General features: G+C 44.8%; 1 protein-coding gene and 2 non-coding genes across 11 annotated transcripts in view; all 3 read right to left on the bottom strand.

Annotated features, from left to right (window-relative positions):
* The window catches only part of mctp1a (multiple C2 domains, transmembrane 1a), a 135779-nt gene extending 132886 nt beyond the window's left edge, over positions 1–2893 (bottom strand). For all 9 annotated transcript variants that reach the window (XR_009787694.1, XR_009787693.1, XR_009787692.1 and 6 more), the window contains exon 1: positions 2268–2893. Coding sequence is in view for 4 of the 9 variants with exons in the window: in XM_061767248.1 (XP_061623232.1) it covers positions 2268–2804 (537 nt within the window). In the remaining 5 variants the exon portion in view is untranslated. The remainder of the gene's footprint in view (positions 1–2267) is intronic.
* Positions 2894–12606: 9713 nt separating this feature from the next.
* On the bottom strand, positions 12607–12680 carry trnai-aau (transfer RNA isoleucine (anticodon AAU)). Its single transcript has one exon. It is a non-coding gene; the product is annotated as a tRNA-Ile (tRNA).
* A 91-nt stretch (positions 12681–12771) lies between these two features.
* Positions 12772–12845, bottom strand: trnai-aau (transfer RNA isoleucine (anticodon AAU)). Its single transcript has one exon. It is a non-coding gene; the product is annotated as a tRNA-Ile (tRNA).
* Between the last annotated feature and the right edge of the window lie 182 nt (positions 12846–13027).

Raw genomic sequence — 13027 nt, forward strand, 5'->3', positions numbered from 1 at the left:
GCGAATAGTTGTTTGTTTATATGTGCCCTGAAATTGGCTGGCGACCAGTTCAGGGTGTACCCTGCCTCTTGCCCAAAGATAGCTGGGATCGGCTCCAGCACGCCCACGACCCTTGTGAGGATAAAGCGGTACACAAAATGGATGGATTTACTGTAAAGGTGAACACACAAATTGACAATATCGGAAAAAACTATGAGATTTGTGAGACTGGTGATTAATATCAAAATTATACACTCACCTTATTCAGCTATTTAAAGGTAATATTAGAAAATAGAAACAGCCCTCAGTATGATACAGTGCTGTTTTACACCACTGTAAACTACAACCACAATAATAAACATATGGTTAAATGAATACGTATATACGACGCTTAGCGTGTCCATCAAAACTGAACATTATTATCTCATTGTGACAGAGCTATGTTATTTTATTTGCGCAACGAATATTGTTACTAGTGTATGGTATGTACTGCATTGTTTTATCTCAGCCATGGTGATGCGGTTGCAGCCTTTGTCCACGTGGGCATTGTTTTAGATGGAGTGGGGCTACAGAAGATACAGCACGTATTCATTCACCAGCCACTTCATTAGGTACAATCAAGCTGCAAAATGTAAGATTTCCCTTCCCCTTTCCAAAGCATAATGTTCACATGGGCTGATGTGTGTGTGAGAGGGTGAAAGTGAGGCTTTGTAAAGCGCTTTGGGCACTGTGTAGAGAAAGCACTATATATTATGGTATTAATTGTGTAGCATGATGCTGAGACACACATTGACTTTTTTACTATTATTTTTTTCATCCTCTCACTCAAAGAACACTGGCTCTGGAAAAAAAATCTGCAACTAAATATAAGGCAATTGAAAGTACAGAACAATTAATTGTTAAAAGATGTGTATCCCCTCAAGGCAGTTACTAAACATTCACCTTGCTATGTTGTATATTATATTTTGTATGATTTTCGCATCAGTTTTTTTTAAATTTATATAAACAAATCAGTTTGAAATTGTTTTGGGAAATTATTTCACCTTTAATTTTATACTATTGCAAGCCTGTTTCGGTCCATTGTGTCCAAGTGATGCACCATCTCCCCAGTAAAATGTGCCAAATCTGTAATGCCTATGCCAAACCTCTTTTTGCGGCATCTCCGACACTGGAAAACCATTCATTGTAGGCTGAGAGGTGTTTATCAGATACTACTTCCAGATTTGGGAAGTAGAACAAATGGAGCAGCCTGAACTGAACTCAACTGAACACTTGTGGGATCATCTTGCTGGTTCTGTGCTAGAGCAACCAACACAACAATGTGGAATGGCTTCGCATGGCAGAATGTGACCAAGCTGGTGACCAACATGAGGAGGAGTAAGGCTGTTGTGGCTGTTTATGGTTCTTCTTCATGCTACTGAGGCTCCTGGCCATTCGATAAAGTAAAACAACCAACATGTCTTGTTTCTTGCTTGCTACAGCTACGGTAAGACTTCATTCTATCATTCAGTTCACTCAGGAACACCAACACGGGTCCAAGAATTGGGTGTTTGGCAGAAAAAATTGCCACATTTTATGTTTTCCTCTCACTTTCTTCCCTTCTGCTCTCCGAAAATTTCATGAGAAGGGTGTGGGGGCAGTCAAAATGACCGTGATAAATTAAGCGTTTTTTATGTTTTTAACACATTCACTGCCATTGACGGCTTTAGAAGTCAATTATGATAACTGGGAAGGCTAATACAATGAGAATTGTATTAAATCAAAGAAATCTTTATTAATCAGTTTTATGAGACGTGTGGGGTTCGAGCAATTTCCTGTGTTTGCCTAATGGTAAGTCCGCCCCTCACAGTACAATCTAGCGTTTTGCAGTAATAGTCTTCGATCAGGCTTACACCCATGAGGTGGCTTACCTGCTGTTTGCTATGATATGCTCTTATGTATTAACCAACACAATATTCCTCAATAAATTTTCCCTTTCAGCACAGCTAAAGCATCTCTCAACATTTGCATACAATTCACAGGAAGGTAGTACGCTGCACTGTATCAGACATAGAGGGGTCCCTAATATTTTGGCAATCTCATGTAGCTCTACGTACAGTATGCGTGTCACTGACGTTGCAGTCAGGAGGCCCATACAACATCATAGCTAGAGAAAATGATGCATGCAGTAAGCACGTACATGAAATGTGTCATTGCATATTCAGTTCAAATGCAATATGAATGATGCCAGTTGAAATATGCCGTGCATGGTGTTGGGTAAGTATTGTAACGGAGTTGTAGCTACTCACAGAATCACTTTGCTTCTTCCGCAGCTTCCCGTCGTTCTCCTCCAGGACCACGGCCGGATCAACCACCAGCTTCTCGAAACACGCCGAGCCCAGCGAGGAGCTCTTCTGTTGGGACGCTACGAGCTGCGAGACGTGGATCTTCGGGCTTCCGTGGGCCGTCAGCTCGGGCTTGCTTCCCGTGCTGGCGGAAGCCCCGCCGAGATGCTGCCGCCCCTCGGCTCCGAGGCTGGTCCCGGCCGCCGCTTCGCCGCGTCTGCCGCACTTGTCCCCGGTCCCGAGGGACAGCGGCGGAGAGGAGCAGCGCAGATTGGGCTGCGAAGACGAGAATACTCGGTCCAAGTGTTTCTTTTTCCTCTTGAACATCCACAGCCCGGATTCCTTCTTGGTGCCCTCTGCTCCGCCACTAACGCGACGTTCCGAGCCCAGTTTGGGACTGAGCCACGGCTTGGTTTTCTCCTGGAAAGTCTTCCACATCCGCCGCTGGTAGGACTCTTGTCCCCTGGACGTGCCTTCATCCTTGGCTGCTTTTTGCTCCATGGTGCCCGAGCAGCATCCACCCAGCCTGAAGCGTTTGCCTGTGCGTGTGCGTGCACTCACAGCGTGCACTAATGTGCTGATCCGGTTAGACTAACACACGAGGATGATGAGGAGGAGGAGAATGAGGATGATGATGCAAGTCAGCGCGTAGTAGCTAGCCAGCACCACTCTGTTATTCAAGAACTTCCATGTGGATCTTATATCGTACAGTAGGGGTCCATTTTAGGCCCTCATTGTATAATGCCATGAACACGCACCCATCCATCCGTTTTCTGTAGCACTTTTTCTCATTTGTTTGAGCTGGTGCTTATCCCACACGGTGGACGACTGCCTCACAGTTCTGAGGACCGGGGTTCAAATCCCAGCCCCGCCTCTGTGGAGTTTGTATGTTCTCCCCGTGCCTGCATGGGTTTTCTCCGCATGATAGGTAGATTGAATACTCTAAATTGCCCATAAGTGTGAATGTGAGTACGAACGGTTGTTTGTTTGTATGTGCCCTGCGATTGTCTGGCGACCAGTTCAGGGTGTACCCCGCGTCTTGCCCGTAGATAGCTGGGATAGGCTCCAGCACGCCCGAGAACCTAGTGAGGATAAGCGGTACAGAAAATGGATGGATGGATGGATTAATGATGTTTGGTGGAAGTGAACACTTTTTTTAGGTGTATATTGTTTCACACACATTCTCTTGCACAGTTCTGTCTGGATATGCTCCTCTCTTCAAATAGATCAAGCTTTAGTGAATGTTCTTACCCACACGCAGCAGCACATACAGTAAGTGCAGCACTTTCTCTTTTTGGAAGCTGCTCTGCTGCAATGTGCATGATAACTCATTATTTCTTCCCCTTTGCTGCTTGTTCATCATAGCCTCCCATTAACACTCTGCCCACATAGACAAATTCAGCCGATGTTATTAAAGTGGGAAGTTAACTTTCAGCACACGTCTCTACGCATGGGTCATAATATATAGAATCCAATGAATGATAATGTGACGCGCAGCTACAGAGGATGTACAATTTCAAGGACTTGTTTGCAGTTTGCTTTCACATTCCCTTTATAGAATACATCACCCTGGCCTTGACATCACTGAAGGATGATGGAAGTGGAAGTGACTCCATTAAACTATGGAACATTGAGTGCACCTGAACAATATAATGACATCCAATAGAAGAGCTCTATGAAATATTCTGCCTTGGCAAAGATAATCTTTACTTTTGATTGAATTTGTCAAAGAGGTATTAATTCAACAATGTTTTATTCTGGTTGTACAGTATTTTGCAGTCATGTAGATGTTTATAATGGAGCTAAATAAGGCCTCCGACATATTAGTGCTACAACTCAGTATAATGCAGCAACAACCACATAATAAACAATGTTAAATTTGCAGTATTTGGATCTCATGAGTGCAGCTGTACCTAATGTTGTGGCCAGTTAGCGAGCGTTAAAAGAAAAAAGTCTCATGAACAACTTTATTTTGCAATTCAATAGATACCATCTGAGTGTGGCGTTGCTCTTAAGAATATGTAAATTATCTGCATCAATGCCTTAATCAATAGGCAATAATGTGACTGAACTTTGCTTTTTCTTTTGGCTAACCAAATGAAAGCCCTCCTAATGAAACCCAGAGGCAAGTCCACCTTGAGTTAAGCAGATGGGGGCTTTGAACATGTGAGCCAAACAGCACCTTATTGACTTTTCTATTGGGCTAGGATAATTAATTAATCTGCAGCTTGCATGTTGTTCTTTTTTAATGATTCCACTCCCGCTGACATCGTGCGAAAGAGCACACACATTAAATGTGCTCATCTAGTGACTGAAACTGTTTCTAATTCAATTTCCCAACTAGGACAACTTTACACACAGGGTAGGATAATAGAAGGATTTAAACAGCATTTAAACAGTTAATGAATACATGCGCTCACCAATGACACATTCCCGGCATCAGCACTGTTCCCCATAATGAAATACTTCATCATGTTCACCATCGCAGCATTTCACCTTCTCACATTTGCTGTAATAGCATCTCTCGTTGATTGAATGTAACTTAACTGAACAGCCAAAGCCAACACACAGTAGCATGAGCTAAGTGTATTTCTCTTCTTCTGAAAGTGGGCAACCGATAGCTATATTCACCTACCTCAATATTAGGTAGACCTGCACAATCCATTGGGAACCAGTGTGTTTAAGAGGTTTATGATTGTGGACGTGGTTTGTAGTGGTGTAGAACTGCATTGCATACTACGTAGAGCTTTTTGAATATTCGTGTGACACACCACTGAAAACGATAAGCACAGGAATATACATAATACATTAATGCATTAGTCCATAGGGCCATCCATTTTCTATTGCACTTTGCCTCATTAGAGTTGTGGGTGAGCTGGAGTCTATCCCAGCTGACTTTGGGTGAGATGCTGTTGCACCCTGGACTGCTCGCCAGTCAAGTCAAAAACTGTATTAAAGGTCCCATTCCATCAGATTCCATTTTTTTCATACTGTTTTATGCATAACATAGGTCAAAATGAGTCTGTAACATGGTTTAAGTTTGACATCTATGCTGTTTATGGATTGAATGCAATGAGTATGAACGCCAAAACCGCTTGCAAACTACAGGATTTTAAATTGCCGACAGTGTGACGCAGTTTCGTCAGTCAATATTCAAGTACCCGCCCACTTTGTGGTTGGTACTCACAGAACAAAAGACCTGACAGTGTTGTGGAGCGACTACATGTCAGTACAGCAGAACCATCTAAACATAACGTAAGATATTCTTTAATACTGTGCAGGGAATTTGTTACAACAGCACAACATGTGTTAAGCCTCCAAACATTATATCTTCTGAAAGACTGTTTATGTGCTTTGGTAGGTGTTTTGCTTCACAACTAAGCTCAAATGGGCTCAGCAAATAACTATTTAATGTCCATGTAGGTACGATAACATCTATGGTATGAATTGAGTTTATTTGAACATCTTTTTCTTTCTGGCGAAAGAGAGGTGTTGATTTATGTGGATGGGGGACTTTAGAAGGAAGGCCACTATTTGAGGAAAATGTCGTACTGTATATTTGTAAAACTTGAACTTTTGATAAAGCTCTTGGTATAAATCTTATTAGATTTCTGCTGGTGTATCTAATGTTGCGGCTGATGTGAATGGCTCAGCATTCATTTAATTCCATACATTTTCTGATGTATCCCTGAATTAATGTGAGGTCTCGTTGATATCATTGTTCGCCTGTGGTAACATGTTATACTATTTTTAATTTCACATATTGGGCTTCAAACACGCCCCCCTCTGGAGCCAGGTCTGGAGTGGGGCTCAAAGGCGAGTGCCTGGTGCCCGGGCCTGCACCCATAGGGCCCGGCCGGGCACAGCCCGAAAGGGTAACGTGGGTCCCCCTTCCCATTGGCTCAACACCTGTGGGAGGGGCCATAGGGGTCAGGTGCAAAGCAAGCTGGGTGGTGGCCGAAGGCGATCCGATGCCCGGCTACAGAAGCTGGCTCGAAGAACGTGGAATGTCACCTCTCTGGCAGGGAAGGAGCCCAAGCTGGTGTGTGAGGTCAAGAAGTTTCGACTAGATATAGTCGGGCTCGCCTCCACACACGGCTTGGGCTCTGGTACCAGTCCTCTCGAGAGGGGTTGGACTCTCTTCCACCTTGGAGTTGCTCACGGTGAGAGGCGCCAAGCAGGTGTGGGTATACTTATTGCCCCCCAGCTCGGCGCCTGTACTTTGGGGTTCACCCCGGTGGATGAGAGGGTAGCCTCCCGGCGCCTTTGGGTGGAGGGAAGGGTCCTGAATGTTGATTGTATGAGTAGCCACCCTTTTTGGAGTCCTTGGAGGGGGTGCTGGGGACTCCATCGTTCTGCTGGGGGACTTTAATGCTCACATGGGCAATTACAGTGAGACCTGGAAGGGCGTGATTGGGAGGAACGGACGCCCCTATCAGAACCCGAGCGGACTTCTGTTATTGGACTTCTGTGCTCATCACGGATTGTCCATACCGAACACCATGTTCAAGCATATGGGTGTCCATACGTGCACTTGGCACTAGGAGACCCTAGGCTGCAGTTCGATTATAAACTTTGTAGTCGTGTCATCGGACTTGCAGCAGCATATTCGGGTGAAGAGAGGGGCAAAGCTGTCAACCAATCACCACCTATTGGTGAGTTGGCTCCGACAGTGGGGGAAAATGCCAGTCCAACCTGGCAGGCCTGCTGAGAAAGTCTAGCAGAATCCTCTGTCAGAAGGAGTTTCAAGTCCCACCTCCAGCAGAACTTCACCCACATCCCGGGGGAGGGGAGGGACATTGAGTTGGAGTGGACCATGATCTGTGCCTCCAACGCTTAGGCGGCCGACCGGAGCTGTGGCCATAAGGTGGTCGGTGCCTATCGTGGCAGCAATCTCTGAACCTGTTGGTGGACACCAGCGGTGAGGGATGCCATCAAGCTGAAGAAGGAGTCCTCAGTCTTGCCACAGTTACCTTGAAAATGTAACTTATTTACTTTACCGATTACTTCAGCTTAAAAGTAACCTAGTTACTTTGCTGATTAATTGATTTCAAAAGTAACTATACATCCATCCATCAATTTTCTTTACCGCTTACCCTCACTAGGGTCGCGGGCTGCTAAAGCCTATCCCAGGTATCTTCGGGCGGGAGGCGGAGTACACCCTGAACCGGTCGCCACCCAATCACAGGGCACATAGAAACAAACAACCATTTGCACTCACATTCACACCTACGGGCAATTGATAGTCTTCAATCAACCTACCACGCATGGTTTTTGGGATGTGGGAGGAAACCGGAGTGCCCGGAGAAAACCCACCCAGGCACAGGGAGAACTCCACACAGGCGGGGCCAGGATTTGAACCCCGGTCCCCAGAACTGTAAGGCAGATGTGCTAACCAGTCGCTCACCGTGCCGGCCCAAAAGTAACTAAGTTAGAAAAAAGTAACCTTTTAATTACTTTCGGCAGCTGCCAAGTGGCAGGAATATCACTTATCCACAGTACAAAAGAACATTAGCTTAACCGTACCCATTACTTTGTAAGATACACCACACAAGTTATAGAATGATGTCATCAACATGAACCAATAACTTAAATATTAGTGTAGTTGAAGCCACATTAAATCAACAACTTAGTGTAGACTTGACATGCAAACACAATGCAGTAAGTTCCTAAATGTAAACAAAACAAAACTATAATTATTATTGGCAGTTAAACTAAAATAATCATCTTACCTAAATGTAGCACCCCCTGTTAACACAGCAGCTGATAATATTGCCTTGAGCCGAAATAAAAGACCTGTAACATAAGGAGCTTGTGATGTCTGTAGTGTTAACCTGCTGTATGTTTGCCTGTAAGGTATCATGGTGGAGGACATTCGTAGTCAGTCAATCGGAAGTCGCCATGCTGTGCTGCTGGATCAGACTGTCAGCCAGACCTGTGCTCCACCCACGGCTTAATCCACTCTGAGGCCAGTTCCTGCAGAGATGTGGAGAAGCACATCATCACAATCATGCATAATCAAACACACAGTCAGTTACTCAGTGATGGAACAGACACAGTGTTCTTGCGGTTCAAATCTACATACTTTGCTGCCTTTTAAATCTTTAATCTTCTTTAATCTACAGTCTCCTCCACATCCCATTCAATGGACCACACACCCACACTTGTACACTCAAAGTTGATTTGATTACAGCTGATAGGATGATGCAGCAGCCAGGTCCAAGCCTCTCTGACTCCTTTCATCCTCTGATATATACATAAGAAAATACAGCATGATGTGCACAGGCTTTTGACTAGAGATCACCAAGTTATGTAAAGTCCCAAAAAATGATGAAGACTTGATAGAAGAATTTGATGTGTGAAAAGTGTGTGGCTACATGTTCCCATGAGAAATTATACACTATATGTTAAAGGGGACGTTATGGAAAAAAATCTGATTTAAAATCTTGTACACAAACAGTGTCTGTCACACATGAAGTGTTAAATTAACCCGAGTAAGTCTTTAGTTAGCTGTTTGTTTCTTAAAATGTGTCTGTAAGTGAGCTGTTCAGCACTTTTACCTCATTGTAACATACAACCCCAATTCCAATGAAGTTGGGACGTTGTGGTAAACATAAATTAAAACAGAATACAATGATTTGCAAATCATGTTCTACCTATATTTAATTGAATACACTACAAAAACAAGATATTTAATGTTCAAACTGCTAAACTTAATTGTTTTTAGCAAATAATCATTAACTTAGAATGTTATGGCTGCAACACGTTCCAAAAAAGCTGGGAGAGGCGCATGTATACCACTGTCTTACATCACCTTTTCTTTTAACAACATTCAATAAACGTTTCAGAACTGAGGACACTAATTGTTGAAGCTTTGTTGGTGGAATTCTTTCCCATTCTTGCTTGATGTACAGCTTCAGGTGTTCAACAGTCCGGGGTCTCTGTTGTTGTATTTTATGCTTAATAATGCGCCACATATTTTCAATGGGAGACAGGTCTGGACTGCAGGCAGGCCAGTCTGTTTACGACGAAGCCACGCTGTTGTAACATATGCAGAATGTGGTTTGGCATTGTCTTGCTGAAATAAGCAGGGGGGGTCCACGAAAAAGACATCGCTTGGATGGCAGCATATGTTTCTCCGAAACCTGTATGTACCTTTCAGCATTAATGGTGCCTTCAAAGATGTGCAAGTTACCCATGCCATTGGCACGAACAAAGCCCCATACCATCACAGATGCTGGCTTTTGAACTTTACGTCCATAACAGTCCGGATGGTTCTTTTCCTCTTTGGCCCGGAGGACACGACGTCCACAAATTTCCAAAAACATTTTGAAATGTGGACTCGTCGGACCACAGAACACTTTTCCACTTTGCATCAGTCCATCTTAGATGAGCTCAGGTCCAGAGAAGCCGGCGGCGTTTTTGGGTGTTGTTGATAAATGGCTTTTGCTTCACATAGTAGAGTTTCAAGTTGCACTTATGGATGTAGCGACGAACTGTATTTACTGACATTGGTTTTCTGAAGTGTTCCTAAGCCCATGTGGTGATATCCTTTTATAGATTGATGTCAAACTTTCAAGATAGCACAGATACAATGACATGTAAAACTTGAAACCCTTTTCAAAGTTTACTGAGGATGTACGCCGCAGTGCCAGACAATTCTTCACACATCATTCATGGTAACATTCAGTAATTCCAGCAGACAGAGAACTTTCACTTGACACTTGCAGCTTGGAAGCGAACAAAGGAACTCCGAGAACTAAATCCAGGATTGGCACACTTCCAACGAGGACTGGTCTGGCAGGGTAGGAGTCCGTGTTGTCGGTGGGCCGCAAGAGGTGAGCACTGGTTTGCAGGGAGCAAGGGCAGATGGCAGACTGGGGACAAAGAACAAGAATTAGGTAGAGGTAACTCACTCGGTCTTCAGGAAACAAAAAGATAGGCAAGGTGGCTAGGCTACAAACTCGACGTAGAGCGTTGATAGTCTGGCGATGAGTTGGAGTCCCACAGCGTCTTAAGAGCATCCATCCATCCATTTTCAACACCGCTTATCCTGGTTAGGGTCGCGGGACGCTGGAGCCTATCCCAGCTAACTTCGGGCGAAAGGCAGACTACACCCAGAACTGGTCGCCAGTCAGTCGCAGGGCACATATAGACACGGACAACCATTCGCACTCCCATTCACACCGTCACTGAGTGGGAACTGAACCCACGCTGCCTGCACCAAAGTCAGGCGAGTGTACCACTACACCATCAGTGACTGTGGTCTTAAGAGCAGTCAGGTGTAATTAGGATGACAAGGTGCAGCTGCTAGACTCCAACACGTCAACCCTGCAAAGCACTCATGACACACACACAAACACACACAGGCTGGACTCAGGGTCCTGAAACAGCAGCCCTGACATTGTCAGTGCGTTTACCTACCAAAGAGAAGTTTGTATGACACTGAGCACCAAATGCAGAAGGGCTGGGTGAATAGAGCCCCATTCAGCACTGGGCGCAGGATAGCTTGGCCCCAACATGCTTCTGTCCCTTGTATTGAAAAGCAGCTACTGCCCATGTAGAATTTTTAACGAGAGAGTATGGGTAAAGAGTTTCGGCCCTAGGACAGAAACACGTTAAAAATCAGACAGTCTATGTATGTATGTATGTATGTATGTACGTATGTATCTATCGTGCTATCGATCTGCTAAGAGTGGCATGAGTATGCAATCCTAAATGACTATCACCTTCCAGACTTTTCCACCCCGCCTTACTTTAAGTATTTACAACCACCATCAATTATGCATCAACCCTTCTAGCCCATCCCCATTCATCCTACATTTAAAACATAGTGATGGATGGGTGCTCGGTAGCACTGCGAGCTCTGAGGTGGTGCAGTAACTCATGGAGCAATTTAGCGATGGAGGCTTTTGTCTCCTTTCCAGCTGTCTGCACTTTCCTACGAGCTGCAGACAGGAAGCGGAGAGCCTCATGGGAAACGTGATGGCCTTGGCCGCAGTGGTGAAGCACACCACTGTGCTTGTGTCTTGTTTGTACTATGACATGCATCCAGGTTGTTTCTCTGATGACAGGATCTCACCATCACTTGTCAGCCACCTTTTGAGGTATTTCTGTTTAACCAGCTGCACCTCCTAATGGTTCCTCCATTTATACAATATGCGGTTTTGTCAGGCTCCAAACTGGTCTACGCTATCCTCTCCAGCGAATAGCTGACAGCTGATTGGGATTCTACCTTGAACAAAACAAAATATGTCATCTGCTCCAGCAGCCTCAATTTCTGTTTAGTTCACACGTTTCACATTTTTTTCCAACTGAGTCACAGCTCCGCTGAGCGTGAGGAATACTGCTCCTTCCATGTTGACACCAAGAAATGTCTTTTACACATCAATTTGATAGATGAGCCATGAGAATGTGGACCACCATGCGCTCACCATCCGTAACATTAGCGGGTGATGCATTCCGGACCTGGGCCTTAAGTGGGGACTTATTTTTTCCCAATTACTTAGGTACATTTCTCAGATCAGAATTTAAATTCTCCAAATGACTTGTTCATCGACTGGTTAGAGCGTCAGCCTCACAGTTCTGAGGACCCGGGTTCAATCCCCGGCCCCGCCTGTGTGGAGTTTGCATGTTCTCCCCGTGCCTGTGTGGGTTTTCTCCGGGCACTCCGGTTTCCTCCCACACCCCAAAAACATGCATTCATTGGAGACTCTAAATTGCCCGTAGGCATGACTGTGAGTGCGAATGGTTGTTTGTTCCTATGTGCTCTGCGATTGGCTGGCAACCAGTTCAGGGTGTACCCCGCCTCCTGCCCGATGACAGCTGGGATAGGCTCCATCACGCCCGCGACCCTAGTGAGGAGAAGCGGCTCAGAAAATGGATGAATGGATGGACTTGTTCATCTTCACGTGTCACTTGTGCGCATGATCAAAACAGTAATTTCTTTGAACAATTTGCAAATGCTTTGGCACATCAGTATAAATTATTATGTACAATTCTCTGCAGTTTCCGACATTATCATTCGCTTAGGTCATGTTGATAAAAATGTATTGTGTAACATTTAGGTATTACTTCATAGTTTACTTCAGAATATCCCACCAAAGAAGACTGTTATATTGACATTGCCTGCGATAAATAAATTCAATTATGGCAGGCAGATGTGCTAACCAGTCGACCACCGTGCGCCAGTTTAAAATAAATTTTCAAGTGTTATATTATTCATATAGTAGTTGGTATCGCCATTTTCAGACTGGATTTACGCATTATTGGAGAGAAACAACATTTGTGACTTAAAAGCAATTGGCCCGTACGGGGATCGAACCCGCGACCTTGGCGTTATTAGCACCACGCTCTAACCAACTGAGCTAACCGGCCATTGCAACACGGTTCCCGATAGCCTTCAGTGTTTTTCGGTAAGAGCCGGACGACGAGCATGATGTTTGACGGCAAAAAAAACAAAACGACCTGGCCCGTACGGGGATCGAACCCGCGACCTTGGCGTTATTAGCACCACGCTCTAACCAACTGGGCTAACCGGCCATCGAAAACTACCGCTATTTGTTGTTTCATTCCGTGACCACGCTCGTAACGAGTATGATTCTCTCTGGTGACACAGACAAGCCATACGTAATAAAAACGTCACAAAAGTACTGCGTTCATTTTCCATACCGCTTATCCTCACTCGGGTCGCGGGCTGAGCTCATCCCAGCTGACTCTGGGCG

This window comes from Phyllopteryx taeniolatus, chromosome 3 (assembly GCF_024500385.1).
Source record: "Phyllopteryx taeniolatus isolate TA_2022b chromosome 3, UOR_Ptae_1.2, whole genome shotgun sequence".
NCBI lineage: Eukaryota > Metazoa > Chordata > Actinopteri > Syngnathiformes > Syngnathidae > Phyllopteryx > Phyllopteryx taeniolatus.